The 26,232-nt window shown below is 41.4% G+C and overlaps 1 protein-coding gene across 3 annotated transcripts in view; it reads right to left on the minus strand.

Moving 5' to 3' along the window:
* BRSK2 (BR serine/threonine kinase 2) overlaps window positions 1-26,232 on the minus strand; it is a 302,507-nt gene that overhangs the window by 21,056 nt on the left and 255,219 nt on the right. For all 3 annotated transcript variants that reach the window (XM_062494278.1, XM_062494277.1, XM_062494276.1), the window contains exons 13-17: window positions 12,517-12,577; window positions 8,109-8,316; window positions 6,913-6,961; window positions 2,153-2,276; window positions 46-226 (exon numbers count right to left, since the gene is read on the minus strand). In XM_062494278.1, the coding sequence (XP_062350262.1) occupies window positions 46-226; window positions 2,153-2,276; window positions 6,913-6,961; window positions 8,109-8,316; window positions 12,517-12,577 (623 nt within the window). The remainder of the gene's footprint in view (window positions 1-45; window positions 227-2,152; window positions 2,277-6,912; window positions 6,962-8,108; window positions 8,317-12,516; window positions 12,578-26,232) is intronic.

A 26,232-nucleotide genomic window follows, 5' to 3' on the forward strand; every position in this document is an offset into this window, starting at 1 on the left:
GGACCAAGCCAGCTCGCACCCATTTTAGAGCTTTGCCATGGTTACCTGATAAGAGTGTGAAAGTGACAGAATAGATCCCGTTCTCCTTTTGTGCCTCTCCCCCTTCTGTGTATGTTATGTCCACCTGGAACTTCACTGGCTTCTGGAAGACAGCAGGACCTCCTGTGGACTTATATTCTGCACGGAAACTTGTCTGTGAGATGACACTGTGACTGAGACTTGGGATCTGAAAGAGATTGATAGAAGTAGGTAGTAGAACCAGCGCTAAAGGGAAAAAAAATCTGCAAAATTCTGTTTATAACAACACACATTTCCAGAATGAATAACATTTACTAGATTTGCTTCCGGTCTTGAATTTGTAATGTACAGTGTTCTTGTGAAATCAGTAAGAGCATAGGTTGCTGGGCACCACAGAAGAATGCACTGCTGCTTATAGGACTGACCTAAATTTAAGGGTTGAATATTGGTGGAATACCCAACATATTACTTTACATGTGTTTCTCAACTTCATACACTCAGTCTTTCTTTTCCTCCTCATCCACTAGTTTCGAGAAATGCCTTTTGCTGAGCAAAAAGTGGTATTAAGGGAGTGGGCAGAAAAGTCAGTGGCATATAAAACTGAATATAAAAAACACCTCCTAAGTAGCCTGGTCTGACCTCACAGCTGATCCTGTTCTGAGCAGGAGACCTCCTGAAGACCTTTCCAACTTCAGTTGCTTGGTGATTCTGTGATGTCACTTAGACATCAGGACACTTAAAGTGCCTGGGAAATCCACAGGGAAAGCATGCCTGCAAATAACTCATCAAAACTTCTATCAATATGCAAAAGAACTCTGAGAAATCTTTGTGACATCATCCAAGATCTGTATATTCAGAACCACGGTGGAATTTCATATCTTCCTAATTTTCAAGCAGTTACCTTTAACAACATACTCATATTCTATTTATTGCTGCATAAAGGACCAGATTAAAAAAAAACCAAACAAATTACTTGGAAATCTGGTCTCTAATCTCTAGGAAGAAAAATGAAGATGAGTTCTATGAGAAGCTGACTTTAAGGGGCTAATTAGCAGACTATGACAATGCTTTTAAGTTTGGATGTTGCTGTAAGAGACGATTCACTGGTCTTGCACACAAATCCCTACATCACACCTAAACCACAGGTGGGGTATGCACAGGATCACCAGTATAGACAGTAGAACACACTACACCACAATATAAACCCAAAAGCACAGGTAAATGCATGAAATTGATACAGTAACATGGCTCTTGCAACCAACCTAGGATGGACACCAGTGTCTGATGCCCACTACTGTACTGCACTTACTCCTTGTGTGCTTGTACAGTAACAAGGGTTATGGCTGATTTTTTTGAAGAAGTTCATTGTAGAATCACAAAGAATAAAATGGTGTCCAGTATTTTGTGGGAAAAAAAAATAAATAAAACAAACTATATAAGAAATTAACTTTCCTTCTCTTAATTCTATTGGAAAAAGTGTAATTATGTTGTTGACTACCTTGAATTGAAAAACCTCTTAAATTACCTTTGCTGTGACGACTTTTTCATCACTGGTACCTCTAGATAATGAGAACAAGGACTTTCTATAGGAAAAAAAAGACAATTTCCCACTGTTTTCTTAGGCTGTATACAAACTACATCTGCCACCACATCAAACCACCACAACTGAAACTGTGGACACCAGAAAAAATTACCCTTCTTTCTGCCATACAGCACTGAAGTAGGGATTTAAAGTAACAAATGCAGATGTAAGACAGGCCTTTTGTCTGGCTGAGTGGTGGAGGGCATACCCATCAAAGGGAGACCCAATCTGCTGCCCAGCCAGTGACTGTAAGACTGATTTGACAAAATAGCAAATCACTGTCTTGATACTGTGCCAGCAGAGTGCTCCACTGTCATGGCATTCCAAACTCTGGCAACCTGGAGGCCTTGCCAAGAAGGCTGAAATCTTTTCTCACCTTAGAGAGCATTATCTATATTTAGCAAGTCACACACAGTCCAGTGCAGGCCATGTAAATTAAATCCACAGAGGATGCTTTTGAAGGAGCAGAGCACCTGTACAGTAACATTTGGCACATGGAGTCCTGGAATGACCAGTGAGGGATGTCTCCAAGAGGCAGCTGGGGTGACTCACCGAGAGGAAAGCGTGGACTATATCAGCCTTAATGGAGCTTAGTGGTTTGTCCTTAATGACCACAAAAATCTGTTCTTCTTTCTCCAAGTTGATGAAGTTACCGAACCAGGATTTTTTGGCAAGCCTGATGTGATGGAAAGAAAGAGACGTTTAGAACACGGAACACTATTTCATATTTCCTACAAGCCCCTAGCTAGAAAAAAAAAATTAAAACACACAAAAAGAGTTTTGATGACACTCCAGATGTGATGGTTTTACTACTAATAAGTGGGAAATAGCATCAGAGAACATCCAGAAAGACATTTCACTTAGTGAAAACCAATGAAATGACAGACCACACAGCCTTAGTCCAGCAGCACGTGTCAACAACAATGAAAAATCAGGAGCAAAGGTATTTCTTCTGACTGAGCCAACATACCAATGAATACTGCATATATAACATACATATAAATCAGGGGACACATTTCTAGTTTGTCTCAAGAGATCTCTAAATTTTTTGTGACAACATGCAGATCCTGGCAACATAAAAATTTAAGTTTCTTTCCACCCAATTTCAACTCCTTTGGTGTTACAGGTCTTGGAAAGATGCTTTTCTGAAGGTGTCCTGTACACTCACACGACCTTGCTTTTTAAAGCAAGCTATAGATTTCACAGGAGCCAGTGAGTGAAATCCACAATTACACAAGGCCAGGACAAAAACTGTCCCATTCATTAGTCCCATTCAGGGTGTCTATAGTGTGTGAACTCTGGCCAGGCTACAAAGGAATGAATTTTCAGTATTAAGAAAGAAGAAAACAAGACAGAGTTCAGGCTTTCCACTGACAGAAGTCCAGCTCCTCAGTTTGTTCCAACATCTGATGGTGGTTTCAGCATAAAATGAAATTGCTGCTTTTCCACAGTGATTGTATCAGATAACATTTGATTTTGCTTATTATGTAACCATTTCAATGCACTTCATTGGCATTAACTTTTTAGTTAAACAGGCTAAAGGAAGAATGCAGGGACATGAATGTAATTGAGAGACACTATCCAGAACCTGAAAGTAGCATCTCTGACAGATGTGGTTTAGAGGGGATAAAAGAGGCTGTCAGCTGTGAGACACAGCCAAAGACTTACTGGACCAAACGAAACCCAGGGAAAATCACACTTAAATCAGCCATTTTCTAGTAGGGAAGAATTCAGCATGAAAATATCAGAAATTAAAAGACCTGCCACCAAGAGACTGCCTTTTTTTCCCCTCTACACCATACTTTATAACACCAAATCCAGTTTGCAGTACAGCAAGCAACAGGGTGGACATTCAGCACTCAGTGGAAGAAGACAATCTCTCCAGACAAGGAGAGCCATCTGCAAAAGGGATTACCATATACCAGTTTTCCATCAAAGCAATAAACAGCTGGAGCAAGCTGCTAGTAGCCTCACTTTCTGTGGCAAAGTGAGGCTGAGGCAGAGGCAGAGGAAGGACAGAGGCTAAGATAGAGGAGCAAACTACAAAACTAATTTGAAGTCTAGGCCCTCAGGATAAAGAACAAAGCTTGATTTCAGCAGAGTCCAGCAACTTGCACTCATTCCCCACCCCAGAGTGCTCCACGAATTGTGTAGCTGTGGGCCCACTGCCCATTTAATGCACGCAGCAGAAGGACCACAACTGGAAGACTGCTCAGCTGAGCAAATAATGATTTGCTTCATTTACTGCAGGCAACCAAAAATAAGAGTGCAGGAAGATTCACTTGCAATTTGGTAAAACTGCCCCCCACTCAATTAAAGTGGGCTGGATAACTGTCACTCCCTAAAATATTCATAGGCAGCTGTAACTAAGCCAGTGAGCCAGAGATTAGCCTAGGGAGCAGTAAAGAGAAAGGGCCTCTCATTTAAATGGTCGTTAAGGAGCCAGGGTTAGAGTGAGAAAGAAAATTACATACTAATTAGCTCATGTGTCTCTCACACACCACAACAACTCTGCAAGCCCCTGGAGAGCTGGGGCAATAGCTCCCTGCACGTAAGGGGTCTGTGCTCATTAGTAAATTAGCACCTGGTTATCCATCTAAAACTGCTGCTTGTCTTAGGACTGGATGTATCATCATCTGAACCAGGGTTGGCTGGATGGACTCCAGGGGCCAAGGGGAAGCATGGCCTGGAAAAGTGTGCTTATTTAATTGCAGGTCTGCCATCTTAAAATATGGCTTTTCATTTTTGTATTTTCATTAATGGTTTTGCTAGCCCTTCATTTATAGGTCTCTTAACAAGCACAGGTAACAAGGGCCCAGAACATAGGGAGTTTTTTCCCTGTTCAACATGGTCTGGAGTCTCCAGAATCCATCTGGGCTCTTTTCCTTGGTGAGGTTATCACCAGTAATAGCAAGTCTGGAAGATTCACTGCTAACCTGGGCTATGCTCCAGCTTGTAAATCATTTGGATTCACTAAAATAATTTTGCTGGTGTCACATAAGATGGAATAGATGCCAGTGGCCTCTCCTGCTTCTATAATGAGCAGAATCAAGACACAGCACACATGCACTGGCTTTTCTCCCCAAAACTGGCAGAACTAGCTGTACTCATACACCTAGGGAATAGGCCCACTGAGAAGAGGGGACAGCTTTGGAGTAAAATTACACAGTAAAGGCTTTTCTCCTCTTAGAGGGAATTAAGTGCTACTAACTTGGGTTAAAATGTATATGAATCCTCAGCACCCCTAATGACATGCTCCAGCATCTCTCAAGATCAGGTGGTAAGCAGTACAAAATGTATTTAAAATTAAGAATATTCTCTTACCAAGGCAAACTTCTTAAACGGGGTGTGAGGTAGGAGATATGTGGGGGAGGCTGGCTATGGTAGATTACACTAGGGAATTCAATCAGATGTCCAGTTGGTGAAAAAGCAAATAAATTAGCATGAAAATAGAGGCTGGTGCTTTATTACTTCACACCAAAATTTCTCACTCCTGTAATGTTGTTCCTTTTCCTACTTTTGGAGTGTCTGACTGCGTAGCCTTCTGTGCTCACTCTCTGTTTCTGAGCACATGGATCAGTAACCTCCAGAGGTTTACCTGCCTGGCATAAATAGCAGCATTTCTACTGAAGCAAATGGAGTTTTGCAGGTTTAAAGCAGCTGGAGCTAAGTCTCTTTAAATGTCATCCCTAACACATTTTCTAGGGCTTTTTTACATGAAAGAGAACAGCATTACCCAGGCATGTCAAAGTGTATTACCTAATCATCAGTTTTGTTAAACGAATGGCAGGCATTGGTGCACCAGACAGAGCTAGGACATGTATTTATCACTCAATCCATGAGGTCAATACAGCTCTCAATAAGGATATATTATTTCTTACACAAAAGAAGAAAATATGGGGAAAAAAAAGACGTGGAAGTGGGCACTGAGCAACAGACATCTATCATTAAAATATAATCTAGTTCATTATTTTTTATTACTTTTATTATGTTTACTGCAGGGTGCAGCCCAATTGAACCCATTAATTTGGCAATTATACAGAAAAAGAAAAGAGGGCCTTAGGGTTTTACTTGCATCCAAACTACCTCAAATGACAGGCACTGCTTCTCTCCACCAGCTTTTAAAGAGTGAGTGGGAAGCAGGGAAGGCAATAAATTAACAGCAAAACTTCCACCACCATACATACAATGAAGAGAAGAAATTTAATTCTAATGGTTTTCTGTTTTAATGGCTTTAAAAACATGTCAGATGAGAGTATTGTGTATTTCTGTGATAATGATGTACCAATTTAATGAAATTCTCTCATGCCTCTCTATTAGTAAATGCTCGAAAGTGCTGAAAAGACAGTATATTCCATTTTTCTTCCTGGACACCTTTACTAATCTGTACTTCTCCCTCTCTGAAGTCTTTATCCCTCTCCATTCTGCAGTACTACACATAGAGTGCCCATCTCACACCAAATAAAAGCCAGGTCTGGGGCAAGTTGTGAAGATAATACCATCATCACAAACTTCAAAACTCTAGGCTCAAAATTCCCATCCAAGACTCATGAATATTTCATAAAAGTCTCTTAACAAGAGGCCAAATTGCCTTGGTTGGCAGGCTAAGTCTATGGGCATTGGGTGCACAAACACAAGCTGTGAAAATAAAAAGGAATAATTTGGCATCTGTTGCATATTAGGAAGTGTTTGGAGCAGTACTCTGGCAGGGACTTCCAAACCTGCCATGCAGTGATGCACATTTGTGCAGTGAAATGGTTGAAATGTACACTGACTTTTAGGAATGAGCCTGGTGAATATGAAACAGCTTCTCCATGTCCCAGTACTGCCGCCTGGAATTAACACTGTGCCTACTCTCAGAGCCAAGGATCCCTCTGAATTATCTCAGTAGAGCTTCCTGCATGCTACCCTGAATTTGCAAACTCTCCTGTACTAAAAAGAAGACTTTTTGGTGCACAGTTAGTGCCAGTATAAGCCACTGGTTAGCCTCTCCAGTCCCAAGGAGTGATTGAGTTGACAACCAAATGAATGAAGAGAGAAGAAACATGTTACAAACCCAGCAAATTCAGCAAGCCGTGAGAAAATGAAGAGGTTACTGGGGACTTCTCCATCACCTCTTGACCCCACTGCCATTACTGAGGCATAGATTTTATGCAAGGTCCTCATCAAAAGAATAATTTTGCATCTCTATCCCACCCACAGGACAACAGGTTACAAACAAATACTGATCCAGAACAGAAATATGTCAGCTTATGTCATTCACGCCAGGAAATTACACTGGTATCTGGTGGAAAGAAAGGCAAAGTACTTACTCTGGGGATGATTCTGGGGTTAAATTAGACATCTCTTCTGGTGTAGGTACTGCTCATGCACAGACAGCCAAAGATAGGGAGGGAGAAAAGAAATTTGATGATTCAGTACACCTTCCATTTTCTGCTTGTACACCAATGAAACAATTCTGCACTCACTTGCATTTGCCCATTGCCTCTGCAGGCTAATTCTGACATTTGAATCCTGGTCATATGTCTCTAGATTTCTGCATTTAGTCAAGTGCTGCATTTCAAGGCTCACTCCACCTTTCCTTAGGTCAATAAGTAATCTTGTACAGGCTTCAGTGGCTTCTGGTTCAGACCCAAACACACTGTGCCAATGCAACTGTTTTGCAATTGCTTCAAAACCCAGCCGAAAGCAGCTCAGTCACTGCTGCAAATCCTTGCAATTCTCTGACCACCTCAGAGACAATGGCACTGACCATCACAATTCAAAATCTATCTCTTCCATGGCTGTAATCCTCCTTTCCCATGGGATCACGTCCCGGTACCCTGGAAAACCACAGGGTGTTGGGATAGCTGCTGCTGACATCCAAGGATAAGGCATGTGACTTTGGATGCCCTTTGCTGGTAAGCAAAAAAGCCACCTGGAGCCCGAGGAAGAAAATTTTGCACATCTCTACACTCTAGAGACTTACAAAACTGAAGGAGGCCAGCAGATATGAAAGTACTGATTGTATTAAGGAGATTTTTGCACCAATTACCAAAGGAGGCAAAAAAAGCATGAAAGATCAAAAAAGCTGTGCTTCAGAAGGATAGTTTCAGCCTATTGCCTCTGGCTGTCTTTTTTCAGCATAAGGCTCAGCCTATGGCTGTGGAGAGGCAGTGGAGCATAGCCACAGGAGAAATGGTTGAGCCCTAGCCCTGAGCACTTGCAAAGCAAGTGAAGAAACTGATGACAGACTTTTATTGCAGTCTAGGGGCCTCAACAGGGATAGTAAGAGCTGCATGGCTGGAGTGTCAAGTGGGCTCAGGAGATGCCTGTTGGAGCAGGGGCAGTGGCATGACAGAGCCTTCTCACATGAAGGTTAGGGTTTGGCTGATGCTATCATTCTCATTTTCCACACCAGTATTCAGTCCTTGGTACACAGAATTTGCAGAGCCACAGACAGGTATGAAATTACTGCTGAATGTCTGCCCAAATCAGAACCACCCTGTATGTTTGGGTGAGTGCTCACCTTGCAATTTCCGACGATGGAAACGAGGAGACCCCAGGAAACTATTCTTGATGGAGTTGAGCCGTGTCCTCCAAGGCATTCCTCCAATGCTGGGGCTGGATGGTGGTGTTGGGTTGGGTGTGCCTGCTGGGCTCTCCTTTGGCGTATGAACAGGTGTCCCCTTGGGGGTAGGGAGGGGACTTCCCCTTGGAGAGGGGTGAGGGGTGACCTGTATGATGGGGATAGATTTGGTGCTTGGGTCAGTACTAGAAGGGAGCAATCTAACAGGAGACATAGGGTTGGTCTGCACTTTAGGAACAGCCAGCTGTGGGTTAAAGCCGGCAGCAGGCGAGCGGCCCTGAACGTTCTGCACAGGGTTGGTCTGGGAAGAGGGGGCGCTGGTATTGCTGGCAGGGAGTGGGTTGGATTTAGTAGACTGGAGTGGTTTTTCAGCCAATTTGCTCTTGGATGGCAAAGTCTGCGTCTTTGGGTTGGGCTGAAGTGCTGGCTTTGGTTGGAGTACATGTCCAGGCCTGGAGGCGTTCCTACAAGCATCAGGGTCCAAGGAGACTTGGGGTCGGGGAGAGAAAGGGAGGTCGGAGGTCTGAGGGGGGATGAAGAACTTTCTGATAGGCTACGAGACAGACGCAGAGTGTCCATGCACATCAAAAACAGTGAAATACGCAAAGAGCGGGCGAGCAGAGAAAGGAAAGTCAGAATAAAATCCATCCGAGTCACAAAGATGCACCATGTCACAAGGAGACACAGGAGATGGAGGTGAAGGGGTAGTGGGGGGGGAGGGATTTCGCAAAGAAACAAAAACAAACAAACAAACAAAAAACAAAAAAAAGACATGCAGTTAGCTGGGAACACAGCATATTCAACAACAGCAGCAGCGGCAGCAGCAAGAACAACAGTGTCATAACAGGCTTCATCATATTAACCAACCACGTGTCAGCAAAGGAAAACAACAGAAAGAAAAATACAACAAAAGGAACAAAGAAAATAAAAGAAAAAAAAAAAGAAAGAAAGAAAAAAAGAGAAAGTAACCAAGTAAAAAAGAAGAGAGAAATGCCATCTCTCTGGGATTGTTCTGATTGCCCTGCAGTGAGAGAAGCACGATGCTGTAGGGAGGTGAGGAAGGGGAAGAAGAACCACTCAAGCCACAGACAAACTGAGATGTGCCAAGAATGGGACCACCTCTTTCAGCTCCATGTGTCCATATGCAAACCCAGTAGAGAGATGAGACTCAGAACAGGTGTGTGATACATACAGAGTGGCAGGCGATACACACAGTTACTGCACACACCAGTCAGAACCTCTTTCCTTCTTCTTTACCCCTGGCTGGGTAATGCACCAGTTGCAGCCACCCATTGCAGAAAGAGCGGGGAAAGGGAGAGTGATGACACCTGGACACCTGCTCTCCTCCCCTTATCTGGAAGGTTAAATTGCTCAGCCTTCACTTGGAAGCTTCAGAGCACACAACACCACGAGAAAGATTAACTCAGATTGGTGTTTGATTCTTAAACTGCTACAGCAAAAACTTCAGTGAAGTCTGGCAACTTTATGCTTCTCCTGCAACACCCCTCATTGCATTGAAGGACAGCTTGACAATTGGAATTTTTGTCATAATGTCTCAGCGATATTTGCCATTAAGTCCCAAGTCTAAGAAGAGGGTGGGGGAAGCCATTGTTTTGTAAGACATAGTTTAAAAAGAAAAAAGACAAGCAAAGTTCATAATCTATCACTGAGGTATCAAAATGGGATTACAATTTTTTTTCCTGAACAGGAACATTTACACATGTTAAGAGGCATTTTGGGAAACCACTCATACTGTGACAGCAAACAGCAATAGACAGACTTGGAAGGGCAGAAGCCTTTTAAGGAATATTAGCAAGCTAAAAAATCACATTTAAAACAAAAAAAAGTCCTTACAAAACATTGCTATTAACACCTTATATTACAAGTACTGTAATAATTGTAAAAAGAAAAATCACTACTCAACTTTGGTCTACTCTTAGATTCTGATTTCTACAAAGTTATTACCGATGAAAAATTACACATCACCATTATTAGTATTCATTCTTGACACCTAGAAGTTGTAATCAAGAACTAACCAGACATACCATGTATATGTAACCTTGCCTTAAATCTCAGTCCCAGGTAAACACACTCACTAGGGAGTTTAAGACTTATGCCTTTAAACTGTTTGCATCAAAGTTTGGTAATAACTTCAAACAACTCAGGGTTAGGCCACCAAAATTAAAGGAAAATCAGTGCATCAAGGTATTTGTATTACTATTAGGATTGCAAAGTTAAACTAAAGTCTGCCATGTTGCTAAATTCTGATTGTCAATGAGCAAGGAAGGGGAAAAGGTGAGGAAAGAGATTCATTTGTGGAAGTCACTATTGGCATCTGACTATTAACTATTTGCAAATGACACTGATTGATAAAACTCAAAGACTGTTAATTGCAAATGTTTCCTTGCAATTTTCCTCTCTTACATGTATGATGATTTGAGAAGCAGATTTGAAAGAAATAAAGTCAGATTCAACTCCCTCTTAAGCCATTAAGAATCTGAAGAGGCACCCTTAATAACCACATATTTAATAATGAAATGAGGAACAAGACTAGGTCTCAATTTCAGCTGGTGCAATGTGGAACACCATTAGCAAGATCTTGTGAAATCTGAGAACTTCCATTTGCTGCTGAATTCAATTCTTCAAAGAACTGAACCTAAGCAGGGCAAAAAGTGAAAGGTGTATTTGCTTTTTAAAGTATGCTCTCTTTCAATAATCTAAGGTGCTATTAAAAGCATAGGTAAGGATGTTTAAAAAAATATGATTTTTATTCCAACATTTCCTTTTAAGCCTCAAATATGACCTGCCTTAATATCATTATGATCTGTTGAAAGTGCCACCTGATTGCTAAGTCCCTTTGAAGACTATTTAATCAACTGCCTATTAAATAATAATGGTAAGACATAGCGACTGTGGGACAGATCTTGTCAAACTTATTCTTTGATGTTGTCCTACTGAGATGTCAGAAATTGATCCCAAGAGATCAATTACTGAAATCAAGATTTAGGTTTGCTTCACTGGATGCTTATTTTGTGCACAAAACTGTTTCCATGCTCCTTTCCAATACATTTTGCAGCAGCATAAGAGCTCTCAGATCTCTGCTCCATTCCACTAGCACCAGGAGTCCCAGTGCAGGAAGAAGGAAATGGAAATTCACTGGTCCCCAGGACTTTAAGGACATAGAGGAGACCACAAGAACACTTACGCGGTTTCAAAACAGGATAACAATTGGCAGGAGCCCAAAATAGGTTTCAGAAAATAATTCAATCAAGAAAAGTGCTGGAAGCTTTACTAGACTATATAGCTGACAGTGTGTCTTCATTCACAAGAATTACACAGAATCTTAGGGCGGAACTGCAATTTCAAATACTTGGACTACTGACATTATCTTCATACAACTAAGAGTAGATTCATAGTTGTATTCATACCCTAAGACATGGAATATGTCAATTTCTAATGGGGATTAGCATATTCTCATGAAGTCATGGGAAGTATGTAAAATCCTCTAGAGACTCTGGGCCAGACATTTAGGTAACATGCACTGTCACAGCCCAATAGACTTTTTGATCAGGTCCAGACTTTTGTTAGGCACTGCAGTCTCTAAGTGACTTAGCTAACCTTTTCAAACACTAGGAACACTCACTTTCATCCCTAAAGAAGTTAATAAGAAGAGGGAGGCCTCTGTCATTGCATTTAGAAACTGTTACAACTTCACAGGAAATGTACTATCAAGCATGTGTTGTACTGGCTGAGTATCAGTATTAGTTGAGTATCGGTATTTAGTTGACTGCACACTTAAAAAGGGCATATGAAAGTACCTTATTCATAAGGATTTGAATGTTCTTTACTCATCCTAGTCAGTAAACTTCTTACTTTCCTTTTAAATTTGCTACCCTCAAATTTGTGTAATTTATTTTCTCTGACTTCCTAAAATGAGCTATTCTGAGGCAAATGGAAGATAACCAGCATGCTTTGGTGCTTTACTGTGACCTAATTGAAGGCAGCTGTGAAATGGTTCCTGATCATTTGGTCTGAAACCAGGCTGTATGCAGACCTCAGCTGGATATGGAGTGTTTAGTCATAGCAATGTTATTCTGTGTGCTTGTGAGACTGAAAAGAGGCACGGGCACAGTGAGATCCCTGCTAACTGTGCAGGGAACATGTACGAGAAATTCTCTGCTTGCATTTGTAAGTAACATTTCCCTCACCAACCATGAAAATTTACAAGCTACCAAGGAAAAACAAAACATCCCAGCTAAGAGCAACAGCTCTGGTGCAACAGATGTCAAAAAGCATCAAGCATGTGTGGGTGGATTGGACCGACAGATCTTGAAGCAGCACCACTTACCCTTGGACTGCTGAGAGGACTAGTGGAGAGCCCAGACGATGCTCCGCTGATTGACCGAGACCTGAATGGACACAACAAGGAAAACATCCCTCAGAAAAGCTGGACAAGTAATAACCCTGACCACCAGCCACCACAGGCACAGGCATGAAGCGAGGAGGAGGAGGAGGAGGGAGGCTGTCACTGGAAAAGGACATAACTCTGTCCTTTTCTTTCCTTTCACTTTTTTCACTTTTCCTTTCCTTTCACTATTGTAATTTTTTTCAATTGTCCCCCCCTCAAATCAAAGAAATGCTGTTGCTCAGGAAGAATACTATAATCCCTTTCAATTAAGGCAGTTGCTACTTTCTTTTTGGCCATCAAGCACATGGAACCTACTAGGTCTGCTCTGTGCAAGTTGAACAGCTCAATTCAAAAGGATGGTGAAGACATTCATACTTGTGCTAAGAATTCTGTTTTGCACAGTGCTGGTGGTTACAAAATGAAACTTTCTGTCACAAGCGACATGGAAAAGCACCATGTGTACAAGGCAAAAAGGTAGGGAGTTATTCCAGATAATAATTAAAACCCCAAGTCCCCTTGACTCAAGCACACAATAATTTCTTATGTGATGGCTTCCCACTGAAATCAAAGATTACATTGGTGTAGCCCTTTCCAGCTTCTCACTGATGGATTTCATATCTTTGTTCTCCTGTGAGATTTCCTGCTGCTGCATTAAGCAAGCCAGGTCTTCTGTGTGGATAATGAGCTTTTGTTGATAACTTTACTAATATCAAAATTACAGCTCAGGTGCCCTCAGAAAGAGGGCAGTCAAGGGAGAGTGAACTGTCCCGTCTTCTGACAAGGTCACCTATACTGTTAATGGTCTCATGTTCTCCAGCAAAGGCCACCTATGAAAAATGTCAGCTGCTGACAACAAAATCTGCAAATGTGCTATACTAAATGTGGTGGAAGAGCAGATAGAGCAGACTGCACAAACATTTCACCAGAGGAAGTTTCTAGGAGGAGGGCTGCCCCGCAGAAAAAAATCCCCACACCTTATGTGTGACTGTACATGAGTGAGCCCCGGAGGCAGCTGCATTTTATCCTTTTTCAAAAGAAGGAAAGTTGTCTTGAAGACTGAAACATCTTACAGGAGGGAATTTGGCTAAGAACGTATTTGTTCAACAACCACTATGCAGCAATATGTCAATATAGAAAACCTACCAATGTTTCCTACCAACAATAGCCTAGCTGTAATGAGAGCCATGAAAGCAATTACTTGCCTTCAGGTAACAAACATGAAAAGGTGAAATTCCTGTAAAAAACTGAGTGCATGGGTGTATGTGTTTTAATATGTATCTGTCTGTGTTTACACACATAAATATTAAAATTGATATAGGTGAGATACTTGATGTCAGCTTATACATAAAAATATAGAACAAATTTAGACCATAAGCTGTATCAGTTTACTCTCTTCAGCTGTTGTAGAATAAAACAGAAAAATGGTCTCTAAAGTGGTCCCCCAGACCTATACTAGTAAGTAAGTTTGAGTAGTAGAATTCTTTGAAAAAAAGTGAACTGCAAAAGAGGTAATGTTTCCAAGGAAAGAATAAGTTACAACTGATCACAATGGCAGGTTTTGTTTTCTCTACTTGTATCCTCTCCTAATGGTTTTCTTTGTATCCCATTGCAATTTGTCCATCACACTAGGTAGATGAAAACCAGAAGCCCACTCACAGCATGCTTTATTGGCTGGATTAAACCTCAACTGGCACCATGAAAATCTGGGGTACTCATTCTATGCAGAAAATTCCCACTTAAGCTTTTTTCTTGTACCCTGCTGCAATCTGCCCATCATAGTGCAAGAGTAAATAACTAGAGGCTCACTCTTGGCATTCTTTCACACTAGATTAAGCATAAATTTGTACCATCAAGATCTGGGGCACTCATAAAGGTTTATGCAAAGTAATTTTAAGGGGAGAACTGTCTGCTCCACTTTTGAGAGACTACTGTATGTGCCTTTCCTATAAGTGAAGTATCTGATTGCACCACAGATGTGTCATGCAGATGGGAAGTCCATTTAGCTAAAATGTTCCTCGCATGAATCATAAGGAAAAGCCTCTTCCAAACCATGAATTACAAGAGGAGTCTATAGATTATTTTGGACAAATGTGGAAGGCATTCAGGTGCCCAGAGATGCAGTTAAACACCAACTTAAAGGAGATGTTCCCATCAACACTTAGTTGTGGTGGGAACATCCTCTCTGACACTCACCTGAATTCCAGGACACTTGAATAAAAGTTCCACTCTGCTATTTCCTTTCTGCAATCAGGTGTTTCCAACAGTCCTGAATTTTCCCTTCCCAACCCCAGTGCCTCTTATTCTTTTACAAAAATGATCACACACATGTAGGGACAGAATATGGCAGTCCCCACCTCCCAAATCCCAATTCTTTATTAGAAGCAACATTTGAAAAATAGTTGTTGTGTACTGTGCTTTCATCCAGCCTAGGAGCCTGAGGCAGGGGACATAAGAGACAGTTAGTATGAAATCTTCCTGGAAATGCATTCAGTATCCACATGATTGCTACTGAACAAGATTTACTTCTGCTGCTGATTTACATGCAAAATACGTAAGAAGTAAAGTAGGCCCTATAGCAAGCTTCAGTTTGTCCACACTGGAAATTGTATATAGGAGCAGTGGAAAGAGTTCAAAGAAGCCTGTGTTCAATTTAAGTGTTAGGGTGGAAAGAGAGCTGTACATTTTCAAAACTCTTCCTCCTTTACCAGAAAGTGGTGGTAATAGGATATGACACCAAGACCGAGGAGATTTTCCTTGCATCCTCCTCATTTAAACATATCTCCCATAATTTAACTTTACAAATGGGACATGATTCTCAAGCTGGCTATAAAAACTCAGTACTGTGGCCTACTATGTGCTTCTGTACTCCAGTACAAAAAATGCTAACAAGCAAAAATGACAGATTTGTCCCTCTCATCAAGATCGTCTTAGCTGAGCAATGCTGTAATTCAGTTTGTAAAAAAAAAAACAACCACACGCACTGCTCCTGTATCTCAGAGTCAGTTGGACAGAACTGGGACAGGGCCAAAAGAAAGGAATGAAAACATCTGATTATGCTGAAATGCTGCAATGAAAGAACATGAATTTAAATTTTCAGCCCTCTCACCAGAAAATGAAAGTCTGAGGCCTTTCAGGCAGACTGGTATGGCAGACTCTTATGTCTTATGTGTGGAAAGAGGTACGACATCATCTCCATGACTATGAACCACATTTCTTCAGTGGGAAGTATTTATTAATGACTAACCTCTTAAGAGTCTTTACAGGCATTAAATGTTACTGGAAGTATTAAATCTATAATTATTCCAATAACTAAATGCAACAATCCAGGAAAGTGTGAATACTGTGTATGACTCATTTTGCTCTGTGTTTTGCATTCTTCTATGCTTGTGCATTAACTCAATGGAAGTCATCAAAAGGCTGTTGGAAATAAAAGCAGGAAAATCAGTGCAGTTGCTCAGGTAAAGAGCATTCCCTCAAACACAACTGTCAGATTTAGAGATCCAAGAAGAGACTCTTTAGTTCCTCACAAAGTGACACAGTTGTTTTGACAAGCCTGGAGGGAGGAATTCAGAAACCCCAAAACATAAGGGAGGTAGACCCAAGGTTTAGGAGTGGGAAGATGCAGAGGGCCCTCTAAACATAAGGTGGACACTGAGATCATTGCAGGCTATTCCTCCCATTCCATAGACTGACAATAACCTGGAGACAACTGAGCTATGAAAGAGACAGGCAAAGGACTGAAACAAAATGTGCACGTGTGGGCTGTAGTTTGTAGCTGTTAAGATTTTATACCATATTCAATCTATTTGACAATTCAAAGTATCAAAGTTAAAAGGTCCTTCATTTTAAAGTAATATTTTACTCATTTTAGCCAGCTGCTGTCAAGTGGAAGCCATGTCAGGCCCAGTTCATGCCACACCAGTTCTCCCTTACTGGTGAAACTGACAGGTTTGAATCCAGTTTCCAGCTGGTTTCAGAGAATTCAGAATTTCCTGAGAGGTGCAGGGCTGAAGCCTGACACTGCTGAAGTGCAGATGGAGAGAAACAGGAGACAGGAGAGCACAGCTGGCCTGGTAACCACATGGTAACCTATGCACCACATATGTAGCACATGTACAGAGCATCTCTCCATCACCCTTCTCTCAGATCAGTTCTCAAATGCTTTAAAGAGTGCCCCTGCTAGGACACAGCAGTAGAACATAAAGGCTTCACAGCATGAATTTTGCATTTAGGTCATATTTGGCATTTGTTTCTTCTTTGAATAACCATTTCCTAGAACTTTTTCTTACAATCCAAGGTGAGTTTGGTACCTTGTTGCAGTCCCAGCAGAACTTGCTTTCATAGCACAGTTTTACCAGGATGCTGAATACAGTCTGTTAGCTGTTCAAGCTGAAGCCATGCTTCCAAGAAGGGGAACCTGCAACATGCATGCAGCGTGCAGTGATGCATCAGACTTGTGTCCCTGGGTGAAATGCCTTAGAAATTTTGAATTGGTATGATTCCATGTGTGTATTTGAAAGTCATTCCAGAAAATATCCAGCCAACCTCTTATTTGCTTCAAACAGGAATTGGGTGGAATCTGATACTTTCTCACTCCTTGCTCACTCAAAGCCAGAAAAATCTAAACTGAAACTTCAGGGTATGACACCCCTGACAGTGACCTGAATTAACATGCAATAGGTGAGCAGTCAGACTGTATTAAATTTCATCACTCTTACTTTTGGGTGTCTGAAAGGTACAAACTGTGCTTCTTCACACCCTGATTCAGGGAATATGTATAGACCTTGGATGTTCCACTATCTTACATTACCAACCATGCAAATAACAGTGTGACAGCTCTTACTGGGAATACTCATGCTTGAGTCAGATGATCTGCTCTTGGTAATAACCACTTCTAAGATGAAGCCTTACAGAGAGTGCAAAGGAAGGAGTGCAGGTGTTGGTAACACACCTCTTTTTCCTTTCAGCCCATACAGACTGTGATGCTGAACAGCACCACCCTCCTTAATTGGCCAATTATACTAAAGTTCCATTTATAAATGGTTTAGAAAGAATTAACAGATATTGAAGCATGCTGCAAACATGAGAAATAAATATTACTGGTGCTAATTAGCTTTCTCAATGTGTACCCTCTCAAGAAGTTTTTACTGTAGTCTGTAATGATCTATTGCAATGGTTTTATTAAATAATTTATTTATATAATATTCTCCTTAAGTATTTATAAATGGAACTTTAATTTGAAGCATGATTGCTTTCTTAGTTGTACCTATACTGCTTTTATTGAAAATACAGAGCTTTGAAGATATATCTGTCTCTAGGGTCACCTGTTCACCTCTTAAGAAGATGTATTCTAAAAAGAGAGGGAATACACAGCATTTTTTAAATAACACGGATGGGATTCACTTTCATAAAAAAACAAAACAAAACAAAACAAAACAAAACAAACCCCCCCCCCCCCAAAAAAAAAGAAGCAAACCGGATAAATTAGGGTCCAAATTAACTGGAAAATACCAAACAGATACAAAAGTGCTAAAGAGACAACGGGTTTCATTCTCAGAAGGTGTCTGGTATTCACACAGTGTCTGAGGATAGTTTTCTGTGCCCACAGACATTGAAACAGAGGGACAAATAAGAGAACGAAAAATGAACCCAAAAGTAAATTATATGGAGTGTGACTCCAACATAAAAGCACACAAACACACACAAAAGCACCGAAAATGCTTCTTCCCACATCTCTCTCTCTCTCTCCCTGCTGTAAAGCCTCAGTCACTGAAGCATACCTGTATTTGTATTTGGAAATTGCAAAGGAAAAGTTTCTCTACAAAGTTACAACAGGTCCCGCAACCAGAATAATCCAAAACTAGAGCTTACCCCAATGGATCAGCACTCGCCATCCTCGGAAAGGGAAAATAAAGAGAGTGGGAGAGAGAGAAAGAAAGAGAGAGGGGTGTGGAGGCAGGTGGAGAGAAGAGTAGGAAAAGCAGAGTGAAATACTGTTCGGAGAACTGAACGGTCATAATCATTGCCACTGGTGCCTAAATCTTTCCAGAGACCAGGAACACTAGGGGGACAGTTTCATTGACCAGAAAACAACTTTTGTCCCACTCACATATTGCAGACACATCCAACTTTGGCACTGGGGAATATGGACAGGCACATACTAAGGCTGCAAAAAAGAAAGTTCCCAGCCAAATCCCAGTTAAAGCAGTCAGCAGAGCAATGGGGTTCATACTGCATGCAGCATTTCTTGTCTGCCTCTTACATAAGGCACAGTTGTATCACACTGTTATCTAGGAAATTGTTCTTTTTGTCCCCAGTTTGTTCAGTGCAGTGTCCCTCTGTCCCCCAAGCTGGCCTGGTAAGAAGTACATTTTTTTTGCCACGAATGAACTGTGAAATGTATTGGTTATTAAAGCATGCATTTCTGAGCCAGCTTGGGAGCCCAGGGTACAAGATTGTAGCTCAAGCTGTGAATCTGCTTTGATACTGCCTTATTAGTCATGATGGTCTTATAGTCAGGAATTCAGATCAGCTAGAACATACCAGCTCAGCAACCCAGCACTTATCTCTGTGGATGCCATCTTGTGCTCCAGGATCTCATTTTTCATTTAAAATAAATTCAGTCTCTGGGTCTTGTAGGTTGCAAAGGAAATCTTTCAAATGTGAATGGAGAATAAATCAATGCTGTGCTGAAAAGAGTCTGAAAAATCAGTTCTAAAAGCAGACTGAATCTCTGGCACATTGACTTTGAAGGCTAGCGACAATTGGAAACGTTAGTATTATTAATTTTTATCTACTAACCAAAGCATTCAAAATGGAAATAGAATAGTCAGGTTATTAAGTTTTCAAGGATGCAGGTAAGCAAACTCAGGAAAGTGTCACCACCTTTTCACATTAACAAAGATTATATTAGAAATAAAAAAACAGTTTGGTGTTACTAAGCCAAATTATTTTCAAGTCGGATGCAACGCTTTTTTTCCTCTCTGTCACCTTCTCTCTCTAATTCTCTCTATTTTCAATAAGAGGCTCCCAAGTGGCCAGAGCTACCTCTGGCTGGGTGAGGAAAATCCATTCGCCACAAGACAGAAATGCCAAATTTAATATATGCCCAGCAGATTTCACAGTTTACTGCTCAGTGCAACTAGGCATGCCTCCAGTTACATCAACATTGCAAGTGCTGGGCTGAGCCACCAAGGCAGTTTTGAGAACAGTTCAAATGAAAACGTAGTCAGAATAGGACAAAAAAAGCTGTTGTGCTATGCATTGATAGAGAAGTGGAAAGAAGCATTACAGTAAGTTCTTTTTCATGTGTTTGAGTGACACTCCATTTATACTTCAGCCAGTGGAGTGCAAATTTGGGTAAGATCTAATTCGTATATATACAAATATATGTATATATTTAGGAACAAATGCTGTCCTCAATTGTATCTGTACCAATCTATCTATAGTGATGTAACTGAGAAGAGCAAATTGGCACCCATTGTATATACTGGAACTTGTGTGTATATTTATACAGAAAATACACCCATATTCACACATGCAGAATAATAAAATGTAAATAGAATGGGTGCAAGAAGGTTCAATAATGTTTCTTTCAAGTCATTTTCCCAACAGGAAGGCACTGAAGAGGTTAACAAAGAGAATGGAAAGCAAATTGACAATAGGGTAAAGAAAAGGGGAAATGAGGTTTAAAAAAAATGAACAATCCCAGGACACAATAGACCCAGAAGCGCAGACATGTGCATTCCCTATAATACTGAAGCAAGTGAACTACGGAGCTGCAGCAACCCAGATACAGAAGAAGAGAAGCACTGAAAGAGGGGGTGAAACAAAGTCAGGAAAAAAAAAAGAAAAAGAAAGGGACAGTGGCCTCAGCTACTAAGACAACCATGTGCATCTAGAGGGAAGGGACCCTTAAAGATGCAGTATTCCTTTAAAAAAGGTACCATAAAATTGGACAATTAAACACTGAACAAAAATTTAATGGCCATCCTGACTATGTGACCCCATTTTGCTGGGGTCCTCTTTGCTGCCTATCCCTTCCTTTCATGTGGTTGTGCACAGATCTAGAATCCAGGTTCTCAGCATTCCCACCACTGAGGTCCTTCATTTGAACTCTTAGCAGTGGAAGGCAGGTAAGATCACAGTGAATGTGGTCCTCAAAAATTCATCCTGGTCCTTGAATGAGCAGGACTGTGGTGATCCTCATGTAGTGCTCTAACCTTCTCCTCCTGTTGTCTATTGAGAGGTAACACAAAATGCCTATGTGGATTTAAGAAATTCCCACAGAAGATACGGAAGTGCCATTTCTTCTGCTCCTAACACAGTTGTAGCAGCTGCCAGAGAAGGAGAGAGGGCCAAGGAATGCTGCTTAGAACATCGCCTTAAAGACTCCTGTCAAAGATAAAATTTCTGCATCTCTTTTACTGCACCTGATCCCTGATTACTACAAAAACACTCATACACTTTGGAATAACTTTAACTTTTAATGCAAGAGGTGCCACATGTTCAAGAACAGAACTTACATATAGGTAGTATCAGAGAAAGGAACAGAAATTTCCACGTCTACGCTAACAGTCCAAGAAAGCCCAGCCACTAAAGGCTGTATAACCACTACTTCTTCATGGCTGTGGAACTACAAGTTTGCTAACAATTCAGGTCCAATCCAATGCTTGTTGGTATTCTGGCATCTCAGAAAGGGTGCTTTACACACATGAGCCACAGTCTCTCCTGCAGAAGCATGATGTTCCTCACTGTGGCAGGCTCAGGACTTGAAACACTGACCACAAAAGACTGTCACAGACTGCAAAAGGCCAAAACAGTCCCTCACACATCCTGCAAATTTCCTGAGGCTTAAAGGCTACCTTTATCTCTATATAGAGAGATTTCTATGAAAAGGGGAAATGGAAATAAGAATGGTTTGCCAAGTCCATTGGTTCATTTAAGGAAACCACTGCTTCTCCCTTTTTGAATCATATGCCACACTCATAACCTTTGGGTAAACTGTCGAAAATGTGTAAGGATTACATTTTGATGAAGAATTATCCTCTGGGATGCCAGTTTTCAACACAGAGAAAAATTCTCTTCCTCTGAGACCAAAATTTTAGAAACAACATGCACACTAAAAACCTTCACCAACTTTTTTTTGTGTTCATGGACCCACTTAAGTCCACTTAAATTCCATAAATGCGGTGGCCTACCTGTCTTCCATTGTGCCTCTGCTGACAGCTGGGAGTTACCCTTTCTGTTGTTCTTCAGCATCTGTCACTTGAACTCCTAGATTAGAATCATCCTCCAAAACCCCTTTTCAATCACATTTTCCTCTTGTGTCCTCTGGGTGGTCTTAAACAGTTTGTCTCTTACCAGAGTTCCTTAATAGTTTGTCTATCAGACTGAATTTCCAAAGTTTCTAACCACTGTTGTCACTCACTCAATTGTGCTGCTGTTTCTAATGCTGGGAGTGGAACTTTCTGGGCTTTCCTAGTCTTTTGTATTCCAATCCTTCCCCAAGAAGTCTTAAGCAAATACATCTTCTACCCTGGGCAGAACTTCTACTCATGGCAGAACTGAACCAGAAATAGCAGCAGGATGAAATTTAAGTGGGGAAATCATTGGTACAGTCCAAGGCTGCATTGGGGATAGCCTCAAATGAATGGTACTGTACAAAAACATACATAGTATGGAGCTGTAAATATCCCACCCTCTTTGCTTCTCTCTAAAGAGAAGAGAGAGAACAGCTCTGTCCCCACACAGAGAAGGTAAGTACTGCATCTTTAAGGTCTCAGCAGTGAGGTAGAGGAGAGGAACATATTGTCAGTGTTTATACCTTTCTTCTTTGTTGAATTTGGGATTGGCTTCAGAGATATCCAGGCTTTTACTGAACATTGTTTTACTATGGCAGGAACAAAGCGAGAAAACACAGTTACTAGTGTGGACAATTTTATAAAAGAGAGTCACCTGTAGCAATGCTGGACACCCAGCCCCCCAACCCATCCTCCCCTTTTTAAGCAAAGCTCTCAAAAACCTTTCTTTTACTTCAATCATGGCTCATGCCTACATAGTGCTCAAGTTCATTAACTTCCCCTGACTTCCGAGGTCTAAGATGACTTCCCCCATGCATACTTCTAAACCCTGCTCTCCTTTATCCAATTTAAAACCCAGGTACCACCTACTTCGTCACAGTGTCCAGGGAAAACAGAACATGCCTGAAGGCATTAATTGCAAAGCATTCATTACTCACGACTTTTCCAGAAGACCTCAACATTAAGTGTGCTCTCAGAAAAGGTTAAAATCAGACTATCGAGCCTCTTAGAGGAACAGTAATCCATTTTGTATTCTAATTTGTAGGGTCCATTACCACTTTACTCCCAACTCTCTCCCTATACTCAGTGTATAGAGAAATGCCCTTCTTTCTCATCTTGGGTCTGAATCCCTGCAGCTTAGAAACGAAATTCCCTCTGCTTTGCTAAAAGGGCAGCTCTCTGTATTATATTTCACTGGTAATATGCTTCACTGTTTCACAGAACACTGCTTCCTAATGTAGGCTGATCTCTCATGCAAGCTCTCCACTTCAAAAACTAAAAGAAAATGAATAGTTAATGAAGCCCATTTTAGAATGGTTTTTGGACTCACAGCAAAGCTGCTGAAAATTTCTGGCATATCCCCACCGGATTCTAGCTCCCATGGAATTCTTCCTAGTCTGTGTGATTTTAGCACAAGGGACAAATTAGCTGATGTTAAACTACGCTCAGAACCTACTTCTTTTCTTTTGACATTTCATTGAAATACCAGATAGTCTGAGAGGTGGGGATACTAGAACAGCAGAAGTAATTAAGATATAATTATGAACCCGTTTAGTTGACAACTAGCAGAGAAACCCAAGAATTAACAAAACTTAGTCACCAGTTTTAGAGGGGCTAGAGTTTGTGTGCACCAACTTTGCCATTTACAAAGGTCCACTGGAGAGCACCTGGAGAGGTTGGCACAAGCATTTCAAGGAGCCTGTAAGCTCCAGAAGCAGTTTTTGTGTGAGTTTCCCTTGTCCATTATTCAAAACCAAGTCACTGAAGGACTGTGTTTTTCACTTAATACTTTCTCAGCCTGTAGGGCTGGAGGCTGGTGGAAAGATATGCCCTAAACAAGCCAAGACCAAACACTTGTAGGGCCCCCACATGGTTCCCAAAAGCACAGATCATGATACAGACATGTAAACTTGAGGTTGCAACATAAATCCTCTTTATGCAACCAAACATCTGTTCACTACTGGGAAAGAGGACAGTAGGAATAAATCACAGGACATTTGGGTGTGTTTTGCCTACTGGTTAGAAGTGTATCTTTGCCAGCTCAAGGATGAAGCAATGGCACTGTCTGCAGATGTTCACACAAGTCATCTGTCTAAACAGGAGACCTGATTCCATGGTCAATCTTCCTATCCTGTTCTAGGATAAAAGCACTGAATAGTCATCTCTTGGGATTAAAAAAAAAAAAAAAGTAATTCTTAAAAAAGCATCCACCTTGGGGATCTAAACCCTACTGCTGTAAAATTCAATGTCAATGGGTCATTTCATGGAATATAATATGCAACTAGCCATTAAAAATCCCCACTCTTGGTGGAAGGCACTTGTCACTTCGTTACTGGCTGCTCTGACAGATGGTGCCCCATCAGCAATGCACCGTCCCCAGACACTCCCCATGCAGTGGGGTTCGTTAATGAAGCCAGTTCGTGTTATGAACTACTCTGCTGCCAGCAACACAAAATGTGCCTTTGTTATCTCTGGATGTGGATGGGATGAATTATGGAAGCTCACACGTGGAGTAAAATAACATCTTCCCTTTAACCCCTTAGAAAACAAGCACTGCATGCCCATCATCATCAATCATGATGTTATTACATCCCTTTCTCCACCCTTAATCACACTTTCACGTCTGTCCCTGACTTGTGGCATGCATTGCCCCATATCTCTTTTGTCCCTGCAGATTTTGCTTCCTCCTTAAGCCAAACCCCTTCTTTACTGATATGTGGCCTGGATATATCTCTGCTCTGAACTTATCCCAGACCTTTTGACTTCAACTGTTTCCTTGTGTACAGAATTGAATGAGACATTTGAAAACAAAAGAAATACTTTGGATAGCAAGATACAGCTTTGCCTCTTCAGGTTTCTGAATCCAAAATCAAAGTTCAGAGCTGGAAGAAAAGGTTTCAGCTCTCAGAAAATGCTGTCAATTTAACGCTTCCTGTTTGTTCCATCCAGTGGGGCACTCCCTATGAAGGACCCTTGAGGTCGGGGAAGGTGATTTGCCTCTGCCTGGTTCTGGGAGCCTCATGTCCTGTGCATCTCCCAATAGCAGGATAAACACTGCAGGTGGAAAAGGGAGTCAGTGTTGTGCTCATCCTTACTAATTTGAGGTCTGTTAGGAACACTGAGCACACCCTGTCCTTGAACACTTGCTTCACCCACACCTCATACCAAATCACATATTTGAGACAGGTTTCCAACCTACAATATGTCAAGAAATCTTTATGGCAGTCTCAAGGACGCATATCCAGTTTGAAATAAGTCCTAGCAGATTCTGGAAATTGCCACTCTTTCTTCACTGCAGACAGAAGTGTAACAACTGCCAGGAAAGGTTTCCAGCAATTCTAGGGGCCCCTGGAATATTTATGGAATTATTTAATGTTCTTCACCCAGTTCTCAGTCAGCAAAGGGAGCTTCTGGGCACAGCAGGCTTTTTTTTTTTTTTAACAGACCTTAAGAGCTGAACAAATAAAAAAAAATATGTCAAAACTGAAACAGAAGTTACAGCAGCATCTTCACCATCATCATTCATATATGGGGAGTATTCTTTTATATTGATTGATTAATGCAAGTGTGAAACCAAATGCGTGTGGCTTCCCTTAGGCTAGTCATAAGGACTGAGGAAGCAACTTCCATGGCTCACATAAGTGAATTTCCACAGTTCACTTACACTCCCAGAACTTCCCTTGAGGAGACACCATTTTCCTCTGGTGTTTCTCCACAAGACTGACACTTTCTTTGATAGAAAAAAGGCAAATCATACATATTCCATCACTTTCCAAGCATGTGGTGATTTATGTGCCATTTCAGATGCATGCTGGCTCTGACAGCACATTTTGGAGGCATCTACAGATGCCTGGACAGGGCTTTTCAGATTCAAGTTGTTTTGATGGCATGGAGCATGGTATTCATTTAACTTCAGATGCCCCAAAGCTAGGAACCTAATCCACAATAGTCACCTAGATTCCTCTTGTAGGCTCTGGAGACAGAGAAGAACAAGCAGAAGGTAACTTCTGTTTGACAGGACACGTGTCTGAGACCTCCCAAAGCCCTTATGTGTCCCCATTGCCCAGTCAGCCTGAATCACAAGCTTAGACTGCGTGCTCATGTTCTCAACAATTAAAAAGAGATGAGTCTTGCCCAGAGGACTTGGTGGCTTCCTAAGAAATAGCTGCAAGCAAAGAGAACCCTTAAGCCCCTGGCAGGACTTCTGGTCCTGTGTGCACAAGCACTGCTGGCTTCCAGACCATGTTGCAAATGTGCCTGGAAGTTGTAATGAGTGCTGGTATGAACAGAAAAGCCCCAGAGCTCCTTTGTATGTATAACAAAAAAGAGGGGAGCAGACCCAGGCAGGCAGGGC

Source organism: Cinclus cinclus, chromosome 6, assembly GCF_963662255.1.
Source record: "Cinclus cinclus chromosome 6, bCinCin1.1, whole genome shotgun sequence".
Classification (NCBI taxonomy): domain Eukaryota; kingdom Metazoa; phylum Chordata; class Aves; order Passeriformes; family Cinclidae; genus Cinclus; species Cinclus cinclus.